At 35.3% G+C, this 15152-nt stretch overlaps 1 protein-coding gene across 1 annotated transcript; it reads left to right on the top strand.

Annotated features, from left to right (window-relative positions):
* The first annotated feature begins 732 nt into the window (after nt 1–732).
* Nucleotides 733–9460, top strand: LOC101888821 (serine-rich adhesin for platelets). Its single transcript, XM_005181051.4, has 8 exons — nt 733–1627; nt 1709–1929; nt 2284–3083; nt 3155–3206; nt 5566–7485; nt 7562–7703; nt 7763–7921; nt 7985–9460. Exons 1-8 carry the CDS (start codon nt 1406–1408, stop codon nt 8198–8200), a joined length of 3732 nt encoding a protein of 1243 aa, XP_005181108.2. The 5' UTR covers nt 733–1405; the 3' UTR covers nt 8201–9460.
* The last annotated feature ends 5692 nt before the right edge of the window (nt 9461–15152 follow it).

Genomic DNA, 15152 nt, shown 5'->3' with positions numbered 1-15152 from the left:
TTATTTTCTTGGCTTAATGTGTCATCTTTATTTGTTTATGTATGTGTTTTCTTTTCAATAACAAAAAAATTGTTCAGAAAACATTCAAATTCGGATGTTTTCAAAATGTTTATTTCATCGTATGCATCGACAAAATCTAGAGTTTTTGTAGCGAAATAATCCTTTAGAGATATATAGAACCTGGTTTTGAAAAGAAGTGTTGACCTTTCATTCAGTTTTCGCGGTTTACAATTCTTTATTCAAAATAAATACAACAAGTTGTTTGATTTTTTTATTGTTTTGATACTAATTCTGACATTACAAGCCAAACAGGTAGACCTCTATACTTGCAATTTTTTTAAAGTTGCCCTACCTTCTCTTCATTGTACCATGGTAGAAGAATATAGGTAGACGCGTCGACACAGCTGCTGGGACAATGAACTGTCAAACCAATTTTGGAATTGAAAATGTTGAATGAAAAATTATAAAAATTTGCAAAAATTGTTGAAAAAACGGATTATAATAACCTCCAAATGATGTCGTATAATAAAACATATAAAAATCTACTTATATTTGAAAAAACATTTAAATTTTTTTGACATATAAATGCTCCTAAGCGTTTATGCATCTACCTGTATTCTTCTGCCATGCATGGTACCATGCATGAAACCTACTTTCAAATAGATTTAATTTATTAACGTAATATGTGACCCGTACACTTCACTTTTTCAGCTTTCTGACATCTGTCAGTGAACTTTACGATCTGGCATCATTGTAAATATGGCGTCGGAAGAAGTTGCAAGTGTTTTGTAGCTGCTGCATTTTTAATAAATTTTTGGTGAATAATGTACATTTAAGTGTAAATATTTTTAGAAAAGTGTTATTTCATATCCCTGCCATCGAATTGCAATTAATAGAATTTCTTCAACGGCCAGAAAAGTGGAAGAAAACGAATTAAAATTTTGCAAAAGTGCTGCTGCAGTGGCCAACGAATATATGAATCGAATCAAGGATTTAGTTGTCAAAACATTATAAGCAGCCACCGCGAAGAACAACAAAAACAATAACACAACGACGACGTCGTCAACAAGAAAGAAAAAAGAAGTCAAAAGAAAAGTAAAAAAAAACAATTGCCAATACGAACGAAATCAGCAAGCCAACGACTGTGTGGCAGCGAGTGGGCAGAATTCAAAGTGGTTCAAAGGCAGGTGTCTGATGGTTGACGTTGGTGTTTCGCTTAGACAGCTTAGACATAAACAAGAATAATTAAATAACCTCCATGGAGTAATTAACAAGAAAGCAAAAAACGAACGCCAACAAGAAAAAAAGTAGAAAAGTGAAGAAAGTAAAAGAAATTAGTAATTGATTGTATTTCACGACGTGGAATGTTCTGATAGCTCAAAACCGCAATGTTTTTGTTAACAAAATGAGTTCTTCTCTGGCAAGTTCAAACCAAACGGTTCCTGTTTCCACAATGGCTGGGTCCAATAGCGTATTGCCCAGTTTGATAGGCAGTCGTTCAATTCCACCTGCGGCAGCCGCCGTGTCCTTACATCCTCAAATGGCTGCTCAATTTCGGGAAATTCACAAAAACACTTGGCTAAAACGTTTGACAGCTGAAGGAAAGAAAATTTGTGTCGGTCCAAAAGTAAGTTCCTTTATTTCAACAATCCGCCAACCATGGGGATAGCGGTGTTAGTCAATGTTAATTATTATTCTTTTATTACAGAAATGCGAACGCAGCTGGGTTGTGTTCTGTGTACATGACGACACCGAGGCGTTGCTGGAGGGATATGCCGAACCCAGACAAGCGCCATCACACAATCCCGAATGGGTTGTATCACTGCAGGATACATTGCACATTTCACACGCACTAATTCCAAACTCACATGAATTCGAATTTGTTGTCACGCTTAGCAATGAAGTGTTGCGTTTTCATGCTATGTCATGGTATGTTGAAATATCCCCCAGTAACCTCAAAAGTATAGCTGTAGCTCTTTGCAAAGTGTAAACACATAAGCGATGACGAATGAAAATTGTTTTGTGCCGAAATGTAATTTGTCTTGAAATACTAAAAACTAGGCACCTACAATTTCATTGTTTGCAATTGCTATTACTCCACTAATAATCTAAGCGATTGTCTAATTGCTGCTTCTTTCATTCACCATTAACGTGCAGTACAATTATAGCATTCCGTACATAGCAAAATAATTTCATTCGCTGCATTTGTCGATTGTTATGAAGAGCTGAGCTAATAAGGTTTTGTTTTTGTTTGTTGTATTGTTATTTTTTTCATAATTTCAGGGATATTATGCAAGAATGGGTCGAAACATTGCGCTCAAAATTGAGGGAAATGAAAATACTTTCCCCACGGGAAAATCTCTATACAAAACTGCCTGAAGTTCGACTTCCTCTATTACCAACAAGGGATCCTACATCGCCATTGCCAGCACCACCGCCAGTTCCAGCTGCAATAGTGCCCGGTGTAGAAAGAATTATACCGCCTAGTCTCCAACAACAGCAGCAACATCAAAATACAGCCAGTGCAAACGACAATAATACTACTGACGAAGCTCAAAATGAAACCGATAATACAACAGCAGTGTCAACTTCCTCTAGTACTTCCACAAATGATAGATTAAGTATTAATTCAACTACAGTTAATAGTATACCGTCCACCACAAATACCATATCAACAACATCATCCAACTCTTCTTCATCGGTGAGCAGCACGAACGTCAAAAATATTGCAACGACATCCACTCCACTTCTAACATCTATGTCCAACACGTTAACCCAAAACTTATTGAATATGTTATCGGATCCAATAAGCGCTTACAGTGAACAAATCAATGACGCCAATTCATCATCTTCTTCCGTTGATTTGGACGAAATATCAAATGTAACAACAAAAGCATTAACTTTAAGTTTAGAAAGCGGAGACTTAGATTTTAGTGGTTCTCAGGCAGCTGACGAGGAATGTATAGGACCTTTGTTACGAAAACCCAATGTTAATCCTGGTGACTTCGCTAATTTTGCATGTGGCAGCTTCAATAATAACAGCGTTCGTTTGGATGTACTTTCAGCACATCGGGCTTCTGCTGGTAAACTATTTTTTTTTTTTTTTTCAAATTTAATTGAACATATTTTTGTAACCTGTATTTATGTATTTTAGATCATGTTCGCAATCTAGAAAATATATTACAATGTGAGCGACGTATTCCAAGGTAAGTAAGCAAATCCTTATTTGTGTCTTTAGAAATCTTCGCTTTTATGTTGCACCAGCTGTAGTGTAAATAGAATATTCAATATTTTTATAATTTCCATTCTTTGTTATTGGATGGGTTTTATCATATATTAAACATGAAAATGGCGAAATATACAAAAAAATTAACAAGAAACTTTTTCGTTTAATTCTTCGTTAAAGAATACGGTAAAACTATCCCGATGTGTCCAGAAGCCAGCATTTCTCGATCCCCTCTTTATGTCCGTGTAAATATCAATTTTTAGACAAAAATCATCAAAATACCGAATATCGGGAGGTACCATTATATAGGGACTATACCAAAGCGTGAACGCATACATACAATGTTTCGCCACATGAACTACTACCCATTATGACCTATAAATACCAATTTATATGGGGACTATACCAAAACGTGGACCGATATATCTCATCAATGCCAACCATCAAATACAATACAAATTGTTGTTCTGCTAAATTTTGACGCTCTACGTTAAATAATGTGTGCTGTATCGTGACTTCAACAGACAGACGGACATCGTTAAATCGACTTAGAATTTTATGCTGATTATGAATATATATACTTTATGGGATGTCTCTTGCTAAATTGGCACTAATATTTCAATTTCAGCAGGTCATTAAAAATTATTTTAACATACCTCATTTCAAAAATAGATTGGTCGTATCTGTTTTTTCAATTAAATGTCTACTATTCCAATGTAAATTATAAAAAAAATAATATTTTAAATTACAAACAATAGTAAATATAATAGTTTAATATGGTTCCAAAACAATTTTTAATCATTCAGTATTGCTTCGTATCTCCCTTCCAGTCTGTGTAAAATTTCCCACAATTCTATTTTACCAAAATGGGTCTGCGATTGTATAAATATTTGTCGCATTTCTGATATACATTTCAACCTGGCCAATTTTAATTGCAAACGCTGCGTAATGTTTTGGATTTTTAGACGTTTTTCGTACTTCCGACGTAGTTTTGTTTGTTTCTTCAAAATGTTTTGACAGAGTTGTTTTACTATTTTGCATTTGTAATTTTTTAGTTCGAACACGAAGTGATTGCGCAATATCTCCTCGAATTCCGAGTCGAGATCTTTGACAATCTGCATAAATTCTGGATCATTTGAAAACGTTTTGAAGATAAAAGGAAACAATTCCAAGTTCTTTGGCAAAGATGTACAGTGTCTTAAATTAAGGAGTTTTTTGCGGATACAATTTAAGATATTATTTTTGACATCACAAAATTGTGATTCGCTTTCTTGGCGATATTTTTCAGATAGTGCTCTGAGTTTTTGATTTTCGAAGTCTCTTTCACTCAATTGCAAACGTAAGTTATCCATTTGGTGTTTTAATTGAATCATTTCGGCATTTATTTGATCTAAGGAACTGTCCTGATTGATTTCCATTTCATGAGATTTGACAAAGCGCTCAATACATGATCCTCCATGTGATTTGTAGGTAACATTAAACTCGGTTTTGAAGCTCAGACTATCAATTTGTGTTTCGTTATCCAATTCATCCAATACGCTTTTCAAATTCCTTTTGCAGTTATTAAGGTTTATAAATGGTTCAGATAAGCATCCAGATTCTTGAAATTGTCTATGCATTAGAGTACATAAACAGTTGCGAGCAAATTGTTCTTCTTTAGTTGACTGATTAAACACTTTTATCCATTTGAGACATACATCAATATCGGAAGCCTGAGCATTCTTCAAGAGCATATTACGCAACTCAGCCACCTGGTCTCTATACAATCTGTCTAACGTTTCAGATTTCAGCACGAAATCGTTAGTTTCACTGCTGTTGAAGCTCTTTTCCATTTTAGAGCAATAAAGAAATATTGCAAATATATTTTTCAAAAAATATGTCAATGTTAAAATTTATTTCTTTGGTATTTGTGTTTCTTAGGTATGTACTTAAAAAACATTCGTATTTGCGTCCGTTTTTATACCCTATACCACAAGGTGGTCAGGGTATTATGTCATTGTGCATTTGTTTGTAACAGGCAAAGGAAACGAGATAGACCCATAGTTCCGCATATATATTGTTCATCCAATTTGTTATATTTATCCTCCGTAGCCGTAATATACACTATGTAACAACGATATTTGGGGAAATATATCAAATATAACTCAGAAATGTTTGCAGAAGAACAATATTGACCTAAAAGCCCACATCCCCATTTTTTTGTCTAAATGTCGGGTGTTTTTGTTTTATAAATTAGTAGATACTTCCCAGAATGTTGATGCACTCTGTATAAAATAAACAGCTAAATATATATTTTATTACTTAAAATTTAAATTATATAACTTAATATTTAAATTTAGGCCACAAACATCTCGATCCCTCTCAGTGGGAGCAGTCGATGTTTCTAGCAATCAATTGACGAAGCATTGTCATAAACCCGAAGTCACACCAACTAATGATACTCACCAACCATTGGTTGTGGCCAATTCGAGCTGCCGTGGCAATAATGTCACAGAACTAGAAGTCAATTCAGACTTTGAAACGCAGCTGGCGACCGCTTCATCGTCTTTAGCAGACTCAAAAACAAATATCACAATAATACAAGTCTCTACAAATATGATTAATGGTGATAAAACTTCCACTTGTGATAGCGATTACGAACCTCCTGAATTGCCGCAAAAGACATCAAACGCTGAGATATTCACATTCCCTGATACCCATATAGCGTTGGCAGCCACATCACTAAAACACGCCAAGCAATTTGAATACAAGAGTAATGTACAAATCATTCCGTCCAGTAGTACTAGCAATAGTAGTAATAGTAACATTAGTCAACAACACAATAGCAGCACAATTCAAGTAATAGGGGATGTAACAGCCGTGAAATCGTCTGTGGGTGGTAACCAGTATACAACACCAGCGAAGAAAACCACATTGGCTTCAGTAGTGCCAGCATCTTCAACAAACGCTGACCAATGTAAGATTACTACAGTCCATGTAGCTGGTACTGATAACGCATATGGCACTTGCTTCACACCTCCATCGAACATGTGCTCGACATCGGCACCTCAATCGTCGTCCACTCCCAAAATGCCCAAGAAAATTATTTTATCAGCAAATACATCTGGTGTCACAAATATAACTGTAAATAACTCAAATGAAGCCTCATCTGTGGCCATGCGAAGGAGTTCTGTGAAAGAAGAGGTCGAAAAGACAGCGAAACCAAACAATCGAAATAACTCAATGCATTATGAAAAAGTATTCCTATCATCAACGGCCAATGCGACTGTTGACATCGAATCACCAACATCGTCAACATCAAATGCCTGCCTTACTTCGGAAAACATTGGTGCTGCGTCATCTTCATCTTCGCAACAACAGTCACATGCATTGACACCGATGTCACCGAAATGGAACTCACCTCTCAGACACGCCATGCAAAACAAAACAAAGGTAGATTTAGGTCCATTGTCGCCTATCACAAAGTCTTCAGTCATCAATGGTGTCAGTGACAAGAAGCCAAAGGGACAAACAATAAAACCAAGCAGTCTTGAACAGCCAGAGAGTCGTGTGAAATCAGGAAGTCAAGTTCCATCTGATCAGCCGATTACTTCAAATAAAATGGCTAGTCCGGCACTTCAAAGAAGAAGAATTGTGTCTCCATCCAACGCTCCACCAGGGCAAATGCCCAGGCCCCCATTTCTCTTAAGAAGAGGTCTTACCGAGGCAGTGATAACCGCAAGACCTAGTCGTCGAGATTTCCATGTGCTTAATAAAATGTCATCATCCAAAACGAAAAACACTCCGCCTTCGACAAATGTCAGCAGCAAATCCATCATCTCGAATTCTAATAACAATGGTGATATTCCTGGTCCATCTGCAGTTACACAAACACCTACGCACGTGGCTATAAATCGAACTGCATCTGATGCGGTGGAACAACGCAGGCGTAGTTCCTCGACTTCTGATGCGCAAGGACAGCGTAACTCACGTGGAGCTAACAACAATGAATTCTCAAATCGATCTAATCCAGCGACGGGGGGAAACCCACCATTGCGACAACCACCGCAACCTTTTCGAATAAGCGATAACATTTTGGGTGGAAGTCCAGGCGGCCACCATAATAGCACGGCGTCCCCAACAAAAAGAATGACCTTACGCGAACAACAAGTAATGCAATTGCGTCGTGAAATAATGCATCCTGGAGGTGTGCGCTTACAGTTACGACGAAAAGACTGTGTTGGTTCAATAGCCTGGGTAGATGCATTCGGTGCTGTTTGGTGGGTATCAACAAAAAAAATGGAATTGAAATCATCAACAAATGTATTTTAATAATTGTTTTTATGTCATTAACAGGGTGGCTGGATGGAAGCAAAAGGAACACCCAGTGCTGTACAATGCCCTTCACATTGGTGATCAGTTACTATCCATAGCAGGTGTTACTATAACTTCAGCAGCCGAGGCTAATAAAATCATCAGGAATACAAATACGCTTTTTGTAAGTGAACTATCCGTTCTGCCAGCTTTATTACTTAACCCACTGTAACTATCTTTTAGGTGGAAGTTCTGGTTCGCCGCATTCCGTTTGGCAGGGGCTATGCCATACGCCGCGAAAGAGAGGGGCAATGCTTAGGATTAATACGCGATGGCAATACTGCTACCATTGTCGATGTTGTGCCAAATAGTTTAGCAGCAAGGCATGGCTTACCTCCAAAGGTATTATCTTTGTTACACAACGATTTTAGAAGATTGCTATTTCCTTCTTTTTCATACATGCAGGCTCAATCGTGCGATGGAACAACTTTAACCTTTTGGGTACTAACCGAAATAAATGGCCGCCCCCTGAACTTGTTCTTTAAGGATAATGAAATACGAGATCGTCTAAATTCGGTGGGTCGTGACATATCCATATTGGTGCAGCCGTCCGATTTAATAACAAAGCTTAAAAAACAATTAAAGTCATTGCGCGGCTATAAGGATTATTTGGTGCAATAACCCTAAATGAATTAAGCGGCAAACAGCTTAAAATAATACACACATTTAGCAGGTGGAAGACATTTCAAATCTCAAGTAATAACTTCTCTTCTGTATGCAAAGTGCCCACTATTCCTTTTTCTTCTTCTTCTTGTATCATTGCGATTTGTTGGTATTGATGTATCACAAATCTACATTAGGGATATAGCTTAAATTTTACCAGTATCGATGTTTAAATTTGCAGATATTTCTCTAGCTATTAATTTTTCCCAGTGGTCTAGTTCGAGAAAGGTGGAACTTTGCATACAAAATCATTTATTTTCGTTTACTCATTACTGTAACATATTCCTCGCTTTTGAATTCTTTAAGAATTAAAAGCGAATCATTTTGCTTTTAAAAAAGTGTAATTGTCTCAAGAAGTTTTTAGTAGAAAAATGTATTATGTAACTTATAGTCAGTATATAAATCAAAATAAGAAACGTTTAGGCATACATATTATACACATTTTAGAAGAAAACTTGTATTTATAACTTTGATTTTGTATTGCATATACATACATACATATATTACCTAGCGGAAACAAATCATTCATATAGGCATATATACAATCGTTCATACATATATCTTCATAAATATACATATATATTTTTGCAATCACATATATTTTATATATACAACTAATCGTAAGACTTTATATATATACATATGATACATACATATAAAAAATATAGTTAATTACTTTCTAATTCTATTTACCAAATAATACTCACAAATCAACACATTTGCTATGGGTTTTGGAAAAATCTATTTTACGAATGAAATGAAACAGAAATCAGCAGCAAAATTGTTATTTGGTAATTAAGTGCAACAAAACATGTAAATTTACGATTCATTCACTAATGACTAATTGGAAAATGTTGTTAAATGCCTCTATTGTCTTACTTAAACAAAAAAACAATTGATTACAAAAAACACTAAACTTTTAACTACGACACTTCTCAAACAATTATCATTCATCTTTGGTGAAAGAATGTGGCTAAAAATATTTATTAGTTCTTCGTTCGATTTGTCAAATCAGATGCAATATTATAGTGCCTAATTTTTGTTTAGTAATGAAATGACTCATCAGTTTTATGTTTGTCCCACTTTTTGTGATTGAATGAAAAATTGATTTTTGAACGTGATATACATTTTTATTTCCATTAGAACATAAGTAAACAAATTCCATACATTTGATCTTTTTCCTAATTATACAAGCAATAAAGTAACTAATTACCATGATTTTTAAACACATTTTATAATGGGAGTGATTTTTGCTAATGAACATGGTAAGTTTACATACAACACAGTTTCTGGTGAAATTATAAAGGATTCGATTGCAGAAATAGTGGTTTAAATTGTTATGCGGATTTTACATTTTATTATGGAAAATTAAATTTTATTATCTTTTTTCATGAACATTAGAGAATAACTCGACTTAAAATATCAATAAAAATGACTGACCAGAACTGCAAGAATGTAAAACATTTTACTACGATAACCATTTTTCCCTTTAATGATATGGAAAAAATTGCAAAAATGTCATTTTCTTGCATGTTCTGGAACAGGACAAATGTTGTTAACATCATTCTATGGAGGATGTATTAACTTTGTCATTCCTCCTCGAAGTATTCATAATAGACCCTACCAACTAAATATATATATGTATATTGAAAAATTGATTTTTGAACGTGATATACATTTTTATTTCCATTAGAACATAAGTAAACAAATTCCATACATTTGATCTTTTTCCTAATTATACGATAACCATTTTTCCCTTTAATGATATGGAAAAAATTGCAAAAATGTCATATTCTTGCATGTTCTGGAACAGGACAAATGTTGTTAACACCATTCTATGGAGGATGTATTAACTTTGTCATTCCTCCTCGAAGTATTCATAATAGGCCTACAAACTAAATATATATATTCATAATAGACCTACAAACTATATATATATATATATATATATATATATATATATATATATATATATATATATATATATATATTTTTTTTTTTTTTTTTTTTTTTTGTAGGTCTATTATGAATACTTCGAGGAGGAATGACAAATGATATCCTCCATAGAATGGTGTTAACAACATTTGTCCTGTTCCAGAACATGCAAGAATATGACAAATGTCTACTTGTCCTATTGCGTTTACTTCGCCTCTGTATTATTAATTTTACAAAAAAAAATTAACGCATTTTTAAATAAAAAAATGGATGGAATGGATTTTTAGTATATAATAACATATGTCAGAGGTAGTTAGGTGCGTTCTCGTTTGTCTGTGAGGTGAATTCCGCAGAACAGTTGGTGTATACATACATTCAAAAATGTTTTTTTTTTAATCAAAATTTGAGCGTCCTAATAAGGTTGTTAAAGTGTACTTGTTGAAAGGATTTGAGTTTTTTTTAATTCATTTGAAGAGATAGTACTACAGCAACTTTCTGCCCAAGGCCGAAAATAAGAACTCGTGAAAGAGTACTATGAGGCAATGCTCACCAGTGATTACGTCCTCACTGCGACCATTGCCCGTTTCCCCTCCATATACTACATCTTCTTCCTGAATTTTACTCCAAACATATATCGACTTACATTGTGGGTAGTACCATGGCAGTTTTAATCATATAACATGCTAATAAAAGCAAAGATCAGGACATGACAGGACATTTCATGTCCAATACTTTCATCGTTACCTTAAACGAACAAGATTATTGCAGCTGACCCTAGTAAATATGGAACGGAAATCCTAATTTTCTACAATTTGACCTAAATATTGAACATTTATCACTAGTTTTAAAATTTAAAACTGTGTTTGCAAATTTATGGGTTTTTGGATAGAAAATTCGACTACCGTTATTTGTCTATTGTAACCCTATTGTGCCTTGATGGTTATTGCACATATTATATATATTTCTTTTGGAAACATTTACATCTAAATTGTTACGTGCCACCTACTGTGTACCAGCAAGCACAGGAGTGCATTTTCCTTCAGGGCGAAATTTTCCAAAAGAAACGCAAACACCACATGTTTATGAATAATTTCATTGCACGGATTGGGGTTTAGTAAAGAAAGTACAAAAGATTTAAAAAACAAATAACAATAAACAAGTAAACAAGCTGTAAGTTCGGCCGGGTCGAACTTTGAATACCTTCCACCATTTTGGCAATTCTCAAAAACAATAAAATCCGTTAAAAATTCTGTTAGATTCTTAAAAATACCGAATGTAGCTATTATATTAGGGTGTTTATAAAACGTGGATCTGCATAGACAATTTTCTGTCATAGGCTGTAATATCCATTACGAACTTCAAATGCGAAATTTGAAACAACTCCGGTAAATAATGTCGCTAAAATCATCAGAATACCGAATATCGGGGGGTACCTTTACAGGGGGGCTATACGAAGACACGGACCTACATGGCCCATTTTCAATACCAAAAGTTCTGCAGACATAATACACATTTGCGTAAATTTTATCAACCTATTTCATTTCGTTCGGAAGCTAGAGTGATTTCCACAGACGGATAGCGTAAAATTCTAAGACGATTTAGCCATGTCCGTCTGTCTGTCTGTGTGTCTATCTGTCTGTCTGTCTGTCTGTCTGTCTGTGTGTCTGTCTGTCTGTCTGTCCGTCTGTCTGTCTGTTGTAATCACGCTATCTTTCGAACAAATTGAGATAGAAGGCTAAAATTTTGCACACATGTATATTTTGCCAGTAGGCAGGTTAAGTTCGTAAATGGGCCATGTAGGTCCAAGTTATCATATAGCCCCCATAAAACGGTACCTCCCGATATTCGGTATTTTGATGATTTTAGCGACATTATTTAGCGGAATTGTTTCAAATTTGGCATTTGAAGTTCTTAAGGGATACTACAGCGTAAGACAGAAAATTATCTGTGCAGGTCTACGTCTTCGTGTAGCCCCCATATAACGGTACCCCCCGATATTCGGTATTTTGATGATTTTAGCGACATTATTTAGCGGAATTGTTCCAAATTTGGTATTTGAAGTTCGTAATAGATACTGCAGCATAAAACAGAAAATGGGCCATGTAGGTCCACGTCTTCGTATAGCCCCCATATACCGTACCCCGCAATATTCGGCATTTTGATGATTTTAGCGACACTATCTACCGGGATTGTTTCAAATTTCGCATGTGAAGTTCGTAATGGACATTTCAGACCATTCTAGAAAATTGTCTGTGCAGGTCCACGTCTACGTATAGCCCCCATATAACGGTACCCCCCCATATTCGGAATTTTGATGATTTTAGCTACATTATAAACAGATTTTTCTTCAAGTTTCGCATGTAAATATTGTAATAAATTATGAAAAAAGTTGCCTATGCAGGTCCACGTGTCGTATAAGCATTCGGCATTTTTAAGGTTTTAACAGAATTCTTAACGGATTTTATTATTTTTTTTTTTTTGGAAATTGCCAAATTTGTACCAAATGGTGGAGGGTATTAAAAGTTCCCCGGCCGAACTTACAGCTTTTTTACTTGTTTTAACCTAATATTGCACTATGGCTTCCCTTGAAGTGTCTCGAGCTCATACATGTTATTGTCTATTGGTTTTACGATCCTACATTTGATGAATTTTTTAAAGAATTTTGCGTTGATGTTGTTTTTGAAATCGGACAGAGCATGGTTTCTTCTATATCCTGTCCTGGTCGAAATTTGACAACACGGGCCCTTTCATTATATCTTTTGGCACTCGTTTGATATGCTCGGTGCATATTTTCCTTCACTTTTTCCCTCATAATTTCGAGTTTATCCGATCTGTTTAGTGGATCGATTTGGTGATCGGTAAGGGATAACAATTTTTTTGAATGAATACTTCGAGGAGGAATGACAAATGATATCCTCCATAGAATGGTGTTAACAACATTTGTCCTGTTCCAGAACATGCAAGAATATGACAAATGTCTACTTGTCCTATTGCGTTTACTTCGCCTCTGTATTATTAATTTTACAAAAAAAAATTAACGCATTTTTAAATAAAAAAATGGATGGAATGGATTTTTAGTATATAATAACATATGTCAGAGGTAGTTAGGTGCGTTCTCGTTTGTCTGTGAGGTGAATTCCGCAGAACAGTTGGTGTATACATACATTCAAAAATGTTTTTTTTTTAATCAAAATTTGAGCGTCCTAATAAGGTTGTTAAAGTGTACTTGTTGAAAGGATTTGAGTTTTTTTTAATTCATTTGAAGAGATAGTACTACAGCAACTTTCTGCCCAAGGCCGAAAATAAGAACTCGTGAAAGAGTACTATGAGGCAATGCTCACCAGTGATTACGTCCTCACTGCGACCATTGCCCGTTTCCCCTCCATATACTACATCTTCTTCCTGAATTTTACTCCAAGCATATATCGACTTACATTGTGGGTAGTACCATGGCAGTTTTAATCATATAACATGCTAATAAAAGCAAAGATCAGGACATGACAGGACATTTCATGTCCAATACTTTCATCGTTACCTTAAACGAACAAGATTATTGCAGCTGACCCTAGTAAATATGGAACGGAAATCCTAATTTTCTACAATTTGACCTAAATATTGAACATTTATCACTAGTTTTAAAATTTAAAACTGTGTTTGCAAATTTATGGGTTTTTGGATAGAAAATTCGACTACCGTTATTTGTCTATTGTAACCCTATTGTGCCTTGATGGTTATTGCACATATTATATATATTTCTTTTGGAAACATTTACATCTAAATTGTTACGTGCCACCTACTGTGTACCAGCAAGCACAGGAGTGCATTTTCCTTCAGGGCGAAATTTTCCAAAAGAAACGCAAACACCACATGTTTATGAATAATTTCATTGCACGGATTGGGGTTTAGTAAAGAAAGTACAAAAGATTTAAAAAACAAATAACAATAAACAAGTAAACAAGCTGTAAGTTCGGCCGGGTTGAACTTTGAATACCTTCCACCATTTTGGCAATTCTCAAAAACAATAAAATCCGTTAAAAATTCTGTTAGATTCTTAAAAATACCGAATGTAGCTATTATATTAGGGTGTTTATAAAACGTGGATCTGCATAGACAATTTTCTGTCATAGGCTGTAATATCCATTACGAACTTCAAATGCGAAATTTGAAACAACTCCGGTAAATAATGTCGCTAAAATCATCAGAATACCGAATATCGGGGGGTACCTTTATAGGGGGGCTATACGAAGACACGGACCTACATGGCCCATTTTCAATACCAAAAGTTCTGCAGACATAATACACATTTGCGTAAATTTTATCAACCTATTTCATTTCGTTCGGAAGCTAGAGTGATTTCCACAGACGGATAGCGTAAAATTCTAAGACGATTTAGCCATGTCCGTCTGTCTGTCTGTGTGTCTATCTGTCTGTCTGTCTGTCTGTCTGTCTGTGTGTCTGTCTGTCTGTCTGTCCGTCTGTCTGTCTGTTGTAATCATGCTATCTTTCGAACAAATTGAGATAGAAGGCTAAAATTTTGCACACATGTATATTTTGCCAGTAGGCAGGTTAAGTTCGTAAATGGGCCATGTAGGTCCAAGTTATCATATAGCCCCCATAAAACGGTACCTCCCGATATTCGGTATTTTGATGATTTTAGCGACATTATTTAGCGGAATTGTTTCAAATTTGGCATTTGAAGTTCTTAAGGGATACTACAGCGTAAGACAGAAAATTATCTGTGCAGGTCTACGTCTTCGTGTAGCCCCCATATAACGGTACCCCCCGATATTCGGTATTTTGATGATTTTAGCGACATTATTTAGCGGAATTGTTCCAAATTTGGTATTTGAAGTTCGTAATAGATACTGCAGCATAAAACAGAAAATGGGCCATGTAGGTCCACGTCTTCGTATAGCCCCCATATACCGTACCCCGCAATATTCGGCATTTTGATGATTTTAGCGACACTATCTAC

The sequence above is a fragment of the Musca domestica genome, unplaced genomic scaffold (assembly GCF_030504385.1).
Source record: "Musca domestica strain aabys unplaced genomic scaffold, Musca_domestica.polishedcontigs.V.1.1 4, whole genome shotgun sequence".
NCBI lineage: Eukaryota > Metazoa > Arthropoda > Insecta > Diptera > Muscidae > Musca > Musca domestica.
This window is presented reverse-complemented; position numbering and strand designations above follow the sequence as displayed.

What these genes read in the sequence shown, in the direction of transcription:
- LOC101888821 (XM_005181051.4), top strand. Translation starts at nt 1,406, where the DNA reads ATGAGTTCTTCTCTGGCAAGTTCAAACCAAACGGTTCCTGTTTCCACA. An exon ending in TGTGAGCGACGTATTCCAAG is followed by an intron (nt 3,207 to 5,565) that starts GTAAGTAAGCAA and finishes ATTTAAATTTAG; the next exon opens with GCCACAAACATCTCGATCCC. An exon ending in GATGCATTCGGTGCTGTTTG is followed by an intron (nt 7,486 to 7,561) that starts GTGGGTATCAAC and finishes TGTCATTAACAG; the next exon opens with GGTGGCTGGATGGAAGCAAA.